General features: G+C 43.5%; 1 protein-coding gene across 1 annotated transcript in view; it reads left to right on the top strand.

Moving 5' to 3' along the window:
• Nucleotides 1-962: 962 nt before the first annotated feature.
• gcl (germ cell-less) overlaps nucleotides 963-17,564 on the top strand; it is an 85,670-nt gene continuing 69,068 nt past the window's right edge. The window contains exons 1-3 of the mRNA XM_075879405.1: nucleotides 963-1,217; nucleotides 1,905-2,028; nucleotides 15,809-15,905. Coding sequence (XP_075735520.1) covers nucleotides 1,093-1,217; nucleotides 1,905-2,028; nucleotides 15,809-15,905 — 346 coding nt within the window. The 5' untranslated portion in view covers nucleotides 963-1,092. The remainder of the gene's footprint in view (nucleotides 1,218-1,904; nucleotides 2,029-15,808; nucleotides 15,906-17,564) is intronic.

Genomic DNA, 17,564 nt, shown 5'->3' on the forward strand with positions numbered 1-17,564 from the left:
AGTGTCATTTACGCTATTTGGATGAAATTCCATGAATTTTAACTAATTCAGTAACCTGTGGCAGAAGAGCCTTTTGAATTTTCAGTTTCGGTTTCTGCGCCGCCGGCACCGCCGCCGCCGCCGACGAAAATTGGCCGCGCGCCGCCGCCGATTAAAAAACCGGCGTGCGCCGACAACGCCGCCGACTCTCTCCACGCCAACGTTTATAGATATATATATATATATATTTATAAACGTTGCTCCACGCCGCCGCCGGTCGAAATCGCCTCGGCGCACACCTCTACTCCTGTACTCGTTTTTTACCATTCTGTGACAACAAAGTCATTTTCTGCTTTACACTTTCTTTTACTACCAATATTTTGCATTTTTTTCTTTCACAGCCGAGGCTGCTGCTATTTTGTATAGCTGTGATACTTACTCTATGATAAAATATACACATGTTCCCTTTTTTTTTGTTTACAATTTTCTGGCCATCATGTGTATGAACCTGCAGTTGATCTTGCTTCACATCGATGTTATTTCTTGTTTTATGTTGAAGCAATATCTATTCGTATTATTACCGCACTGTGATATTGCGTTATCTGCAGCACACCCCAGCTCTTGGCAGAGAATGCTTAGCTGGCCTTTTGCTGCAGTGAATAAATATTGTGCTATTGTAGTTCCACTTAATTTTTTACTTTTTATTTTCGTTCTTGACTTTATTTTCACTCTGCTAAGCCCTACAAACCTTGAAGGACAAAATTTTCACAAAGATGAGCGCTGCGAAGCTCCACAGAGCGACTAGCGTAGTGACTTTCTGTGGCAAAGCGTAGTGTCAGAAGCTAACGCCGTCTCGCGGCAGTCCGGTAAAACACGGTGGCCGCGGGTGAACAATAAGATGGCGGCCGACGTGCCAGGCATCTCAAAGTATAGGAGGCGTTGGTTTGAGGCACGGAGGAAGGAAAAGGAACCTTTTTCCTTCCTCCGTGGTTTGAGGCAACCGCCGTCGCAGCTGGTCGAGCTGTACAGCAACGAGGCACGTCCTGGGCAGCTTGATTGCCTGCAGTGTCGAGCCTTTTGTGTCCCGCATATCGCCGGCATAGCGCAATCACGATGGGAAACATCTTACTAACGTCGCCACTGAGCACAGCGGCAACGTCTTTTGCAAAACGAAAGCGGAAATCCTTGGACGATGATTCCTCCGAACAAGACTCGGTGTGGGGCTTGGCGCCGAAAAGGTACACTTCATGCAAAGCGACGTTCAAGTAACGTTATACTTGAAGAGTGATTTCGTGTTTGACATCCAGATGCATTGTGGCCCATTTTCAACGTGCTAAAAGTTATAAAGCATTAAAAATGAGTGCACTTCCGCACAGGTGGCATGCAAGCAAACTCTTTCTAGTAAGGCCAGCGTTTTTTGTGTGGCACGGCGCCTGTCAAGACGTGTTTCGCCGGCGGGTGCCGGATGGCACCAAATAGGCGCAGATAAACAAGAAGCAGTTGTTGGCGATCTTCGGATTATCCTCGTATCGTTGCTTAAAGGGATGACCTGGTTGGCAGCTTCAGTTGGCGATCAGCGTCTCATGGGCGTTGCAGCTAGGAAGTGGTTCACTGTCCCCAATATCGAGAGAGGACGAGTTTTCTTGCATGCGTGCGCCGCGTTTTTAAGTTGCTTTCGCAAGGCGTGACTGACACGGTTGGGTCGATTCTCTGCTTTGTGCTACCGCGCTTTGTTTTTTGTTGTTGCTGTCCCTTTCGAAGCCCCGCACACGCAGCTATATGCCGATTCGTGGCCAGAGACGCTTGTGCGAGTGTCAGCGACGCTGCCGCTTGAAACCAATCGTAATGATGGGTTCGGTGCAGCGTCCTACAGGCCCCGTCAATGGAATCTTAACACTCATCAGGCATGTGGCGCGTCCTCGCAGAAAGAAGCTCATGACCACGTCCCAGTACATCTACCGCACGCTGTTCCTGGAAGGCCAAAACAGCGACATCACCATCGTGGCCTTGGGAATAGATTGGTACCTCCACAAGGTCTACCTCTGTCAGGTACTACAGCGAGCTCTACGTATGTTAAAAATCTCTTGTTGGAAGCAGTAATCAGGCACTTAATTCCTCGTGCTCCCTAGTTTCCTTCCGCAGAGTGTGGTAAACAAGGCACTAAAGCTAAATTAAACTCCTCCACCTTAGCTGCTACTGAAGCAAATTATATGGTTTAGGTTGTTATTTACGTCTGGTAGCTACCATTTTAAGGTACTATAACTTTGAAAAGCAGTGAAATCAAGGAACGTGACAATAAGGTGGGTGCATCTTACACCGAGATCACAATTGAGTAGTGAGGTAACACCCATCATCTGCTGAAGAAACTGCTACCCTAATTCGCTCGGCGATGCAAGCTTGATGGCAGGCACTTTGGATGCCATGATGTCGCGCGACGTTCGTTCCATCTTTAAGGCCAGTACGTAGTTGCAAAGCTTGGTAGAAAATACCGGCCAGCATTTTGTAAAAGTCTGTTGCATGGCACTGATGTGTCTCCCAATGAGTGCTTTTGCCTCACCCTTTTTTAATAATGTCTTGTGAGAGAACCTAGCTTCAACAGTGCGGTTTATTTATTAAAATTATTTGTTGTACTGTAATACGTAAACATTTTTGGGCTTCAGAGGGAGACTGTTTTCAATTGTTGTATGGCAATTCTTTTATCCTGGTTCATTGTGGTGACACTTTGGTGAATGTTGGGATGGTTGGTTCGGTATACTGTGATGAACCAACTTGGTGCAACTTCCATTTGCATTTAGGTAAGGCACTTGACTTATTTGGCTTACGTTATGTTTTTGCTATTTGTATTTCTCAGACTTTCAATACAAAGGTCTTTCTTAAGAATCTATATCAGGAACGAACGGGGCAAGAGAACGTTGTCGGGCAAGTTGGCATACATTCATAATTGATTCACAAGGAGGGCTGTGCCTTAAAATTAATTATGAATGTATGCTAACTCACCTGACAAAAGGTTCATTGGTGCACTGTCCCGTGTGTCTTCTGGTGATTGTGATTTTCGTGCCTTAATATCAATTGTGAACAGTGTAAAAATGGGAAGATAATGCTGACTGGACAGACCAGTGATTTTTTCAAAGGCCTTGCTTACATTGTTTTCAGCTGTTTTGCTACCATATATAGAGTCACTCACATGTGGGCTTTATAATGTCAAGTTATACTACTCATGTTTATGTAAATAAAGATTGAAAAGCTGAGCAAGTTGTACATGTTTACGGTAATTGTCTGTCAAGCTGTTATGCTAAACGTAAAGATAAAAGTAATTGCGAGGAAGATCTTTTCTGGGAGCAGTGCTCAGGCTGTTATAAATGGTTGAATATCTGTGTGATAATATTGATCAAGGCTTTTGCTATGCCAGTACCTTCAGCCTACAACCTCCTTAGAAGGCCTTATTAGCAGACATTATTGGCTTGTATGATGCATGCAAGCATCATATTGGCTATATCCCCGTAAGTTTGAGCAGTGAGCCATGAAATAAAAATTACCTCAGTTTAATTTTGTGTGAAATCTGCAGTTTTCTTTTGCGACCATCTCTGATGCTTTGGGATTTCGTATGGGCATGTGTGATTGCATTGTTTATAGAGAGCATGGGAAAGGACGTGTGGCAGCCCCTGATACAGTCAGTTTAGGGCCTTATTCCAACTTGAGCCACCCCTTCACTGTTTCACTGTGCGACTACCAGGAACCAAGGCGCTTATGCAATCCACGTGTGTATCTGGGAACTGGAGCATGACATGTGATGCGAACACTCATCTGTTATTAGGTGCAGCCCTAGAACAGATGTGATGTTGAAGATAGGGTGTAACAGTGCAGCCTACCTCTTAGCTTCGCCACATGAGAGGACCCAGTTGTCCTATAGACTATTTTACGGATGGGTCCGAGTGCCATCATATTGGGCTTTATTGAGCTTACATTTGTTTTGTATGTTTAACAACTAAACGAATGTGTTATACTAGACACTAACACATGGAAATGGTTGGATTAGTGATGTTTCAGGGGCTAATTAATTCACATCGTGATGCTCAAGAACAAGAAAACACAGGCTTAACGGCCCAAGATGGTGGCCCCTGTATGTCCTATGGAAAATAGTCGATTAATGAGAACTTTCAGGCAACACTGCCAGGAAAAGTGTAGAGGGGTATTAATAATACTAAGTGTAATATAATGGGAAGAAAGACAAGTGAATAAAAACAGTCTATAGTGCATACAGGCTGAACTGGACAACTAAGCAAATGTGTTATGGTAGGCACGGATGCATAAAAATGGTTGGGTAGGTAATGTATCACATCGCGATACACAAAAACAAGAAAACACCGACTTAACAGCCCAAGGTAGCGGCGCCCATATGTTTCACAGAAATTAGTGTAATAATGAGAGCTAACTGACAACACTGCCAAGGAAAATGAAGGGGGTATTATTAATAGTAAATATTATGTTATGTGAGGCAGGAAAAGTGGACAAAAATACTCTATAGTACATACAAGTTGGACTGCGACATGATAGAGGAAAAGTTTTTTTGTGTGCAAATTTCGTTGGGACCATTTCTCGTGTTTGTTGAAAAGGAGACTAGGGAACACTTGAAAGAAGAGATTGGCAACATATTTCTTGTTAAAACAGAAGGAATTGGGAAAAAGTCATCATCAAATAGTATATTGCCAAACTAACCATCTACTGGGTAAAGTTGACTGTTACACTGATTAGTAACCTTGAAAGAACAGGCAGTGAATTTTTGAAAAGTGCCTTCACTGGGGATGAAACTTGTATCTGTGAACCAGAGTGTAAAAAGGGGAATAAATGAGCCATGTTAAAAAATAAAAATATTAAGCAGAGTAGAACAAAGCACCAGTGTAAGTCAAGCTGATAGTGTTCTTTGATTACCATTAAATTGTGAACCACAAATTTGCATATGAAGATCAAACTGTCTGTGCAGTTCTCTATGATGAGGTCCTGAAACATCCAGGAGGTTATGTGCAGCCACATTAGTCAAAGAAGGTGTACTTTATGCATTGGTTTCTGTGATGCAGTTATACCAGTGGCGAAACACCATTCCCCTATACTCTTTGGGTTCAGCCCCCTTTGACTATTTTGTTGTTCGCCAAATGTATGATCGTGTTCTGAGGAGGAACATTGTGAATGTCATGACTAGAGGCCGGAATATAGGCAAAAGCCTACTTTGTTTCTTGTGTTCCTATCATGCCACTCTGATATATGAGCATGAATTAAAGGTTGAGAAAAGGTTTTGTGATGTTTTTAATATGCCTATTTTTGTAGTTTGTGCCTAAATTCCTATAGCCGCCCATAAATGCCTATTTTCAAAATCAGTGCCTATAATAAAGCTGTTTAACCTGAAATTTTGCTTTCGAGTACTGTCGGAGACCGTTATTCACGTTACCAGGCAAAATTGAGCTTTTGTAGCTCTATCGCGTGCAACCTATACTATAAGTTCCTTTCAGCAATGTCCAAGTTACAATGTCTCTTAGCCAATAAGAAGGCTGATTAGCTTCTACACATGTATTCATTCGCGTCATCCGTTCCGCATCTCCCCGGTGTCTGCTTGCATGGGTAGGGAACAGGAGTTGCTTCTGTGCAACCGTACCATGATAGAGAACGAATGCGAAATCGGTGAGTGTCATGCAGGGAAATTAGAGTATAGATAAAAAGATGTCTAAATGGTTTTTGTTTTGTTTGTCATTTACTTTCTAAATGGCGCTTCACTATAGGTTACATGAGGAATTTTACTTAGATACTGGATGTTGTTGCATGCGCAATGAAAAGCTTTGCACCACTAGAATTTTTCAATTTATTCATTACAAGCCACGAATGCTTGATGCAATGATGTGAGTTTGAAACCTTTGCCACTCGCACGGTGTAGACTTCTCAAGCCAAGTTTCTTCAGAAGAATGGTAAGTTGGGCGAGTCGATAATGATCCATAATGTAACAGCAATTTATTGCAAAAGATAATATAAAGGACAGGATAAAAAGCAAGAGAGGGCAAAGAGGCAGGGAAAAAAACGGGCATGATCAACCAAACCAACAAAAACCTAGGCCACATCAAGCATAGCTTGCCCAACATACACAACCAAGATAACATGTATCATGTATGGCCACTGAGGGAGCACTGACGCAAGACTCGGGTTTCTTGTGATTATGCGCAGCCTCGATAAGTTCACTCACTGTTTGGTTCTTATGCTGGAACAACACGGAAGTGTCACCAAAGAGCGGAGCGCAGCCGCATTTCTTACAGTGGGCTGCTAGATAAAGGCTGGAGTGCTCATCCCCATTCCTGGTCAAAGCTTTGAGCGCTGTTGAGCTTTGATTGCTATCCGTTTTTGCACAGTTGCATTATGGGCCAAATCGCTTCTCTGCCTTCTTCAGTATCGAAGCAATGTGGAGCCGGAAGATCACATGACACAGGCACATCAACACGTCATGTGCACGCTTGGCCACTTTCGCATGACATGGCCATTCCAGGTCGTGCACGCAAGCGGCGTTGTGTTGTCTCGAGGTTCTCTATGTTGTATTGCCTGTTTCTGTGGGAGGCATTTCGCTATGCTCGGAAGTTTGGGGAGGCTGCATGAATCATGTTTCCTTACCATGATACAGAGCGTCGCACTACTGGTACTGCTCTAAGGGACAATGCACCAAAAACACGCCAAGCGTTGTGAATTCTAGCACCAGCACGATGCGAGAATGTTGACAACATCAATGTAAACGAAATGGAAGCAGCTTAGTCCCGCATCTCACTTGATACCAAGTTTAAAAAATATTACACCATAGATTCCGATTGTATGTTTTAATATTTATGTTAATCTTTATACTTCTACTCAGGCAACAGATAACGCAAATTACACATGTCACCTCGAATAATTCTGGTAGTGTCCTGTACTACTTTGACGTACGTGGGGCAATTCTTCGTTGTATACGTCACCTCAGTCACCTCCGTCATGTCGAGGCATGCGCCCATGAGGTGAAGGTCAAGCGGCGTTCAGTCTGACATTTCACCTCTTTACAGACCGTGCAGCATTGCAAATCTTCGCAGATGAAAATGTGAGCGTCCAGAGCGAAGAGAAATTGACCCTGTGCAGTTAGACCAAGTTAATACAAGGCAAAAAGACCCTTCTGGCCTATTAGCGCTTTGGCTGTTTGCTTCCCTGTTGCCCTTCTCAGCCACGCCGAAAAGAAAGACTCAGGAGCGTGTTTATTTGATGATAGACACTTGACTCACAGTATGCATGCTAGACTAGAAAGGGAGAGACCATATTTTGCAAACCCTGCGGGCAAAAAAATTGCACGGCTGTGCTAAACCATTGGCGCCTTTGTATCATCATAAACTAAAACATTTGTTTGCTTTTTTTGTCGTATACACAAATCACACATGTATTTCTTTTGAAAATTTAAATTTTGTCAAATTTATTGTGCGTATATTTACGATTTTTGGGACCTAAAATGGTTTTTTGCCTTGCTATTTTCGGCACCTAAAACCAGGTTTTGTAGTGCCTATAAATCTGGCTTCTAGTCACTACAATTTAAAAAAAAAAAAGGTAGTGCTGAAGTATTTAGCAGAAGAGGGCTTCTGGGGGTGTCTCTGGAAGAACAGGTGAAACCAGTTTATTGTGTAGTAGGGTGTATTTTTACGATGGCAATGACATTGGTGTATTGCAAAGATTATGAAATGAAATTATTCTTTTAAATACTGAAGGAAATTTTAGAGCAGTCTTCATGTAGTATCTTCATGCTCAGGAGTTGAACACTGAAAGCCATGGCAGTGTCCGAGAAACTGCTGCTACGAGGTACCCGTAATCATAGAAAGCCTTTCGAGCTAGGTCGCATGCATATTCATGCATTAGCATGGGCCTTGGCAGGGGGTTGGTGCAAAAAGGGCACTTTCCCTCACCCAAGCTACAGGAGTGCTTTCCTCCTCCCCCATTTGCTAAGCAACACTGGTTTGCAGCCCCCAAGAGAAAATCCTGCCAATGACCATGGGCATTAGTATGTTACTATATAACAGTTTCAAAACGTGGCCTCTTCATAAAGTTACCTCACTCGCTCATGTAATATTTATTGTCCTATCTTTTGTGGAAGTATCCATAATGTAATATTTTAGTCATTGTATGTGTATATCCACATTTCTGTTCTAGAAAGCTAGAATTTTTACTTGAAAGAAGCGCAAATAGAGCTCAGCCATGTGAGAACTATATCAAACCATAGCCTGTTTTTCTGCATTTTGTCATTACTGTTCAGCTCATGCAGGTTGTCACTCATTCTGTTGAGTGATGCTAGTTGGGTTTCATTTATTGTAATAAAAGTGGTATAATAACATGAGGGCTAAGGGCTAAGTAAAAAGATTAAAAATGCTAGTGTGGACTTGTATTTTAGCCAAAAATTATGGACATGCACAGAAAACGCGGCCTTGTAAATTGTTACCAGTTAGCCTACAACGAAATATGTGAAGGTTAGTATTTGTAAACTAATCTCTCTCTTTAAAAAAGGTAATTTTTAAAGTAATAATGATGGCATTCTACCATTTTGCATGAAATAAGGGAATATAATTGCTGCATCTCTTGGGTACATGAGTGTATATATAGTCAACTCCAACACTTGTGAGACACGACTTTAATCGAGTCGAGCTCAGGCACACACACCTTGATGATATCTACAGATAAGGAAGTTGTACAAATGATGATATGCCCAGATGGCAAAGAGTCAGCAATTGTGCTCACAATAAATATAATAACTTTGTAGCTGTCTGAGGCCCCGCCGCGGTGGTATAGTGGCTAAGGTACTCGTCTGCAGAGTTACAATCAAGCAGAGTTACAGTCAGAACAAGCAGAGTTACAATCAGAACCAAGACCACTTTGGAAGCTTCTGTAAGAGTTGACCTTTTTTTATGTAGTTCCTCCTTCAGCCATATTTTCCAATGGGGGTGCCTCAGAGTAATGGCGTCATACATGCGGAAACGCATGCGCACGATGTGGTCAAGAATACACAACTACTTAGGAGCTATTTTCACACAATTCAAATAATTTGAATCATGCGAACTGTCTTATTCTTAAAATATTGTTGTAAAAAGGTAGCTTTCGTAATTAGACGTTTGCTGGCAATGTGAGATTGTATTTATGTCCAGTATGCTAGACACCAACATTCTATTGGAGCCCAGTGTGCTAAACATACTGAGAGCAAAAGTAAACAACAGGCAGCATCACATGACAATCTTGAAGCCCAGCCATCAAAATGAAACTGGGGCATGCTGAGACTCTGAAAAGACTGAAAAGAGCATGCAGCACAAGGAGGGAGTGGTGTCTGGTGAGGTTGACTTGTGGACTCTCGGCACACTCCCTCCTATACTCCGTTTCACCACTTCGCTTCAGCAGTACCAAAGCTACGGGGTGTAACAAAGCCACTCGCTTGCGCAACGAAACATAGTGTCAGGTACAAGTGCCTTGAAATTGACAGCGTTGGACAAAATTGGCATTTCTTTGGTGTGTTTTATGCCACATTGATACATCATATGTTTATTCTTCTTCAAATTTACTTCGTACGTATTTGATTATTTATGCCAATTATTGTCGATAACTGTGTTTATAAATCAACATGGCAGCGCCCTGTTATGCCAGAGACATGGTCCTCGTTAGGGAATGCTTCTTCTCACGACATCGAGCGCTGTTCCGGCGGACTGTCTCCCCCCTCCCAGCGTTACCTTCCACGCGGAAGGCGGCACCGTGCAGTTCCGGGAAAAATGTCGCCTCCTCCCCCTGAGCCCCTGGAACTGGTCTGAGAGAAGGGACCAATGATGTCATTTAAGGCTGTGCCCGCCCTATGTTTAGAGGGATTTTGCCCCAGCCGACTTCGTCGAGCTGGCCGGCTTTGTAGGAACTATAACGTGCTATAGTAAACGTTTCTACCTGTTGCTATTTTCAAAACGATTGCCTCCGTATTCCACCTCTGGGCGAAGGCTTCAGCAAAGTCCGTTCGACTGCTCACCACTTTCGGCCATTGCTACCATCGCGCCACACCGAATTCCTAACAGTAGTGGCAGCGGTGGGATACGATACCCTACGTTTGGTGAGTCTGATCGGATCAGCACGAAGATGATTGCCATGATAGAGTTTGGCTACGATACGCTACCCTACGTTTGGCAAGTCTGATCGGATCTCTGAGCATGAGGACGACCGGCGTGATAGCGTTTGGCTATGCTGGAATACACTACCCTACGTTTGGCACGCCGGATTGGACCCCTGGAAGCTCGAGCACAACCGACCTGATATCAGCGTTTGGATACGCTGGGATACGCTACCCTGATATCGTTTGGCAAGCTGGAACAAGCTACCCTGGATCTCAACATTGGCAAGTTGGACCGGATTCCTGAAGGCCACAGGACACCTACGACACTGTTTGTAGGCAGCCACGAGTTGTACCATCGTCGGCTGCTTTGGTTGGGTGAGTGCCCGTTTACTGTTCATTTCGTCAGACCTCTGTAGCACAGGCAGATGTTAGGAGAGTGTTTTGTGTTTTTTGTAGGTTATAATTTAATATTCACGTACTTTAAACCATGATATTAGTTTTAGAGTACGGTGAATGCCAGTAGTAGAGCATCACAAGGGATGAGATTGCGATAGAGCAGTACCTTGTGGAGGACCTCCTCGAAATTTGTGAAGCCATGGGGATTTCCGTCGGGTCGGCTAAAACAAGGGAAGCGTTTCTCGAGGTGATGCGGGCAGAGAATGTGACTGCCGATGAGGCTGAGGAGTTTTGGGAGCTCATTTGTGAGCAATAGCAGAAGGCCAAGAAAAATCACGAATAGCTCGAAGCTCAAAGACGCGAGTAGTGGGAGGCTGAGGAGAGTCGCAAAAAGAGGGAGCATGCTCTCAAAATGAGAGAGTTTGATTGTAAAACTCAAGCGATTAAATGGCTGCAAATGAAACACGAGCTACACAACTTTGAGGTAAGCGAGAGTATAGCATTTTTTCTTGTTGATTTTGAAGATGTCTGCGGTATGGTTGGTGTTAGCTGCGACCTTTGGGTGAAGAGCCTCGCGACGTTGTTGCCACGCAAGATTGCACACATTTTGCATTGCTTAGCCTTCGAGGAAGCAGGCAGCTTTAGTCATGCTAGATATGCTTTCATAAGATATTTTTTTCTTTCAAGTTCTGCTGACTGGGAAAGTCGGAGTGATAGAGATAGCGCTGAAGCGCGTCATAAGGCGCTAGAGGTAGACGCCCGCCGAAAAGAGCGAGTGGACGGGGTGCATCATAAAGCGCTGGAGGACGACGCGCACTGTAAAGCGATGGAGCCCCGTCGCCTAGCGTTTTAGGATGAGACTCGCCGAAAAGCATTAGAGGAAAATGAGAGGGGAAAAGTGCAAGACGTTGAAACACGTCATAGTGAGCATGAGGCCGACTACGAAGGCCTGGGAAACAAGGGCTATCTTGGAAAGGGAGAGACCTTTACAAACTGAAGAGAAACCTTCGGGCGTGATGGTTACACTGAAAGGCATCAGGACTCCCGTTGTGTCACAGGCAGAGAGAGCTATCAACGGGCCCGAGGAAAAGCTATGTAACCAATCTGGAGCTTTGTCTCCACAAAGTGAACACAGCGTACTTGAGAGTATAAATGCCAGTGCTATGAGCACGGCGATCAGTTCCGTTGGGAAGAGTCGCCATCGAACATATAAGGCGAAGTCAAATAACGCAAAGTGTGCGAAAGTGGCTAAAGGCCATGGCTCTCGAGATGCCATACTCAATGTCAGTGTTGAGGTCGAGACATAGCTCAATAAGATAAGGTTGAAGTTCTGGCCGCTGCTGAGATTTAGATCAAACGCGAAGCGCATCACGAAGAAAGGAACTTTAAGGAAATTCCGACGCCGAAATCTTCGCTTGATCTCATCTCCTTCAGAGCAGATAATTAACAATGAGCACAAATATAAGTTGGTTCAGCCGCATGGAGTTTTGGCAGAGCCTGTCAAAGGCAGCGCACTTGTGAGTAAGTGTGTCGAAGCTTCCAGCATTTCTAGTCATTCCAAGAGAAAAAAGTGTCGGCGTAAGTGCGCAGTGGTAAAGACAACAGGCGCCAAGCGCGCTAAAGCCGCTGTTAAGTGTCCTGACGTCTTTATTCGAGACGCCAGGTTCAAGGCTAGGCGTACGAATGGGCCCCCTATGAAATGTTTGAAGCGCAGATTGTTGCGGAGTTCGAGATTGGGTGGAAAGCATGTAGAGAAAAGCCGACTTTCAGGAAAATTCGGACGCCGAGATCTTCGCCTGGTCTCATCAATTTTGGTGCCGCGTAGAACAAGCACGAGGGGAAGCATAGCTTACGCCTGATCCGTAACACAAGCTGTTGTTCCCCATTGTGGCGAGAGCGTCACTGGTTGAACGAGAGGGGTAAACAATGCAGTGCAGATGCCCCTTTCTTCGAGTTCAGCAGCTGCGGGTCAAAAGTCGCTGCTACTGAGTTCGGCGAACAGATTGGTTCGTCGTGCCTTTGTCCAGATCGCAACCCTCAAAAGCTGTAGAGTGCGCGACTTCCTAGAGTTTGTCTGAGAGGGTGCCGTCTTGCCATTACCGAGAGTGTATTTTGTGTTTAGTTCTGAAAATTATTTTTCTAGTTTTGTCGTAAGCCGTTGAGCGAGGAATTCGTCTGAATTTTTTGCAAGTTTTCTTTTCTTTTCATCGAAGAAGCTGACATTGATATCTTTGTTTGATTAATTTTGTTTTCATAATATTTCGAAAGGTAACAGTTAATGTGTTTTATTTCAACAGAGAAGGCATAGTAAAAGCCCATGTTTAAAATACCTTTTGTGTTTTGCATTACATGTTATTATGCGTATCAGTGTAGGTTAACTTCTCACTTTGTTTTGATAACGCACGCAAGTTTGATTTTCAGTCTTAATTTCTTGGTTTTTTTTCAAGCGCACTTTCTTCTGTTGTGATGGTTGTTGGCGGTGCGCATTGAATGAGAGCTTGTTGGAGGACGAACTTTGTTATGTTTAACAATTTGACGCTTGCAAGCGACGCCAATGTGCGTGATTCAGAAGTGCATGGTATTCTAAAATGTAGTTTCGGGGCCAAATTGAGTTAACCTCAGCAGCTTCGATTGTTCACAATCTGCCTAAATCACAATATGAGAATCGCTCGAAAAAAATTCTGTTTAATTTAACAGTGTCATGCACTGACACTTGGCTAAAGGTGTGTTCACATTATGTAATCCTCCTGAGATACGTTGCTCGTGATGCTATTTTTTAGCTCAGCTTAATCTCGAGGAAATATTTTCGTTTCTGCCGGTCTGGCGATTTGATCAGCATTTGGAGGGTGCTTGCTTTGGCCAGAGTGCTTTGAAAGTCTCCACAGGCGGAGAGAGCGGAACGACTACATTCTCGACGGTCAACCAGCATCCCTCCTTTGAGCCACGCTAGACGGCTCAAAACTGTATGCATTGTCTGGCGGCAGAGGTGCTGTTATGCCACAGACATGGTCCTCGTCCAGGAGTGCTTCCAACAAGATCGAGCGCTGTTCCAGCGAACTGTCTCTCCCCTCCCAGTGGCACCTACCACGCAGAAGGCTGATGCGTCCAGTTTTGGGGAAAACTTCGCCTCCTCCGCCGAGCTACCTTGCAGTTCCAGGTATGGCTGCGTCTCCTCCACTGAGCCCCGGGAACTGATCTGAGAGAAGGGAGCAAAGACGTTATTTAAGGCCGTACTGGTTCCACGTTTAGAGGGATTTTGCCCCAGCGGACTTCGTCGAGCTGGCCGGCTTTGTACGAATTGTAACCTGCTATATTGAACGTTCCTTCCTGTTGCTGTTTTCAAAACGATTGCCTCCATATTCCGCCTCTGGGCAAAGGCTTCAGCAAAGTCCATTCGACTGCTCACAGCTTTCGGCTATCGCTACCATCGTGCGACACGGAATTCCTAACAGTGGTGGCAGCAGGGGGATGCCAACAAACCCACATTTATAACAGCCCATGCAGATGTGACTGCCCGTTTGTATCCGGACTTGCTCTTGCTACACGCCCGCTGCGTTGACAGCAGTAAACAAATATTGGAATCAGCCATCGACTTGTTTCATCTCACTTTGAAACAGAAGCACCAGGTATGTTTTGTCGATATTAGCAAGATATGCTGCTTGCTTAGCCACACCTGCTAAGTCTAATGCGTTGAGGCAGTGTTTGGACTGCGTTGTCAGACGAAGAACGCTGCATCTTCAAATATCAGACATGCAACCTCACACAGCATTCCATGTGCGACGGATCCTTCTTTGGTGGAAAAAAAAGAAGAAAAAAACAGCGGGAGACGTGTAGAAACACGTCGTCAGAGAAACACACATATGAGAGCCACTAAGAGCGTCGGAGAGGAACAGCCACAAAGTGAAGTTATACACCGGCATGAAATTCCATCAGAGCAACAAATTCACGCTTCTCCAAGTTCCCGGTGTAGTTGTTTAATAGGTTTAATGCATCTTTAAGGTAATAAAATAGCCATAATAACTACAATTTGGCGAGCAGACGCTGTGAATATGTTGAGCAGAGGACACGGCGCAAATGAATACATGTGGAGGGGATAAGCACTCTTGCTATTGGCTGAGGAGCCTGTAACCTACACAGTGTTGAAGTTAACTTCTGGAACAGAGTATAGGTCTTTTTTTTTCTTCGTGGTGCTGAATGCTATGTGTGACAGCTAACCTTGAGAAACATTTTCTTTGGTAAAAACGAACTGTTCCTGTATTTTACAAGACTATTAACCTTCTCACAGAAACATAACCAACACTCTTTCGAGGAAGATTGCCGAACGTGTGTACCCATATGTGAAACAAATGAATCCTGGTGTCCAGTTTATTGGAAATTGTTCTCCTGTGAAAAACAGTTGTACTTACTGTCTCTTTTATTTTTTGCATGCTTGTCAATGGCTTCTTATCAAGAAAAGAACTTCAAAAATTTTGTTCTACCCTAAAAGAAATCGAAATTAGGAAGGGATATGCTAAACTAATACATTTAATTACAGCATTTGCCTTTATAGCAGGACTGCTAGGCTTTAGGTTTGTTATGTGTCGTAGATAGGAAATTATCACCACTAACTGGCATGCAGTCTTTTTATCCTTTTCTTCATTTCTTGCCTCTTCTGGTTCGCTTCTAGAATGTGTGCTCTAATTTCTCTTGCATGGGATGCAATAACTCTGATGAGCGAGAGAATGACTCTTTATGAAAAAAGTTTTTTGGTGAGGCGAAATTCGAACCTGTGAACCATTATTTGAAAATGACTGCCGCAACCACTGGGCTATCCACAGCATAGAAAATGAGTACAGAGAAAAAAGAAAAAAAGAATGATGTAAGAACAAAAATAGAAAGAAAGGAAGGGAACAAGGCCAGAAACTGAACGATATAGAGATGGAAAGAAATGTACACAAAAAAAAATAAGGTAGAAAAAGAAAGAACAATTAGCCATGTATTGTATAGTATAAGAAGGCGTGGGAAAGAAAGAGGCGAAAGGCTAAAAGCCTTGTCTAGCGAGAACCAACCAGGGGCCATCAGCTGTGCTGTCACCCAGCCTTGCACGACTTAGTACACTCTGCACTCTTTTATTTACACATCATTTCAGAGTGTGTGCCTTCTTTTGTAAATTGATCATTGGGCAAACTTTTCAGAGCAAGCACTTTGTGACTGGTCTACGATAGAGAGCAGAGTCGGAGGGAGAGATATTATAACATGGGGAGATTGAAGGCGGATTGATGAATGGTATTTTGTACAGGTATCCCTCTATGAGCGTTGCCTTTTTTTTTTTCCTCACAGTCTCCATATTTTGCAAGCATGTTTTGTGGGGATTGGAAAGAGAAAGAAGAAGGTGTTGTGGAGGTGGGAATTGAAGATCCACGGATTACAAGTGATGGTGAGTAGAACACATTGCTATCTTTTTCACAATATCACACTAGTGTTGATGCCTATTAAGTACTTTATAATAACAGAGGGATGATCAGGTGTATTTGATAATCTGGCAAGGTGGTGTTTTTTTACGAAAGCATAATGCATATGTGTGAAATGTCAGTTGTGGTCCCAGAAGTCACTTTCGTGGAATGAAAATTGCATTAGGTCACATGTATTTGGTTGCTCGTTTGTGTGCCAGGGAAGAGCTGCAATTCTGGCACTCTCGTGAGACTTTTTGGTGCTGATGCAATATTGGCTAGAGCAAGAAAGGTGGACACATTTGCTACTCTCAAATGAATTATATTTTGGAAAGTGGCACATATGCAAGGGCAGGCAAATGCAATTTAGAATTTATTTTAAGGATTTGTATACAATAGAATATTCCAAGAGGTATAGAGAAAAGGGGCTCTTATCAATTGCAAAATTATGCTTTTGCCAAGCCTGATTTTGATGTGTCACTGTGTGTCCCAAGGTCACCTTGCAGTGCATCATTCATGAAATTATGAAAATCACCCTTTTATGAAAATCACCCAGAAGACAAACCTATCCTAATAGTTCTTCAATAACTGCTAGACACACTTCAAGTGTTCGTCGGCAGGCTGAAATCGCCACACACTGAGGCCGTACAACAGGTACTGGACGTTCTACGTCCAGTGCTTGCAAGCTTTCAATATGCACCATGAACCGACGACCTACAGTGGAACGTGATACGCCTTAAGTCCTGCGTCCACTACTATCGAACTATGCAGCAGTTTAGTTTAAGCTCACCTGATTTTTTTTTATGTTCTCTTCTTTTTATCCCTCACTTTTCATTCCTCAATCCTCTTCCCACAGTGTAGGTTAACAAACCGGATGCTTACCTTGTTGATCTTCCTGCCTTTCCTTCTTGTACCTCCTCTTTTGTTGATGTAACAAAACACGCTCCGATTGCACTTATAAGTGCACACTTTGTCAAATTGCAGCTCAAGTACTCCTGTCCTGAATTCTTTGCGATTGCTTCAAAGTCTTGCACTGGTGTGTCCTATGTTGCCGTTTGTCCATCCTTTTGTGATTCTGGTATTCTGCACCCTAATTCAAGCATCTTCACTGCAAAAGCTTACGTAATGTTTATGGTTGTTAAACAGATTAAGAAATCAAAAGTGAAACGTACAGACATATATACACAGACTCATTGAGTGCTGTAACAGCTTTAAACACTCTGCATAAACATGAAAATCGTGTGCTTGTGTCACTTTACACTGGTTTATCCACAATCTACACACTCAAACAATCTGTAGTATTGTGCTGGGTGCCAGGGCACTGTGAGATTGGGGGAAATGGGCTGGCAGATCAACTAGCCGCATCCGCCCAAGACAAGGCAGTCGCCAATACATCTATAGCTGTCCCTATACTTGACCTGTAACACCTCCTCAAACAAAAGCTTTGGGTGTATCGGCATTGCCTATGAAATAGGCAAACACAAAATAAACTATACACGTTATTAAGGGGGGACGTGGTTCCTGCAATGGTGAAAAATGGCCAAAAAGTCGATTTTTTGAAAATCCTATTTTTAGAATTCTTATTCCTATACGCACGTGTTCACAAACTGTGAACGCGAAATTCGATCAGAAAATGGGTTAAAATT

Source organism: Rhipicephalus microplus, chromosome X (genome assembly GCF_043290135.1).
Source record: "Rhipicephalus microplus isolate Deutch F79 chromosome X, USDA_Rmic, whole genome shotgun sequence".
Taxonomy (NCBI): Eukaryota; Metazoa; Arthropoda; class Arachnida; order Ixodida; family Ixodidae; genus Rhipicephalus; species Rhipicephalus microplus.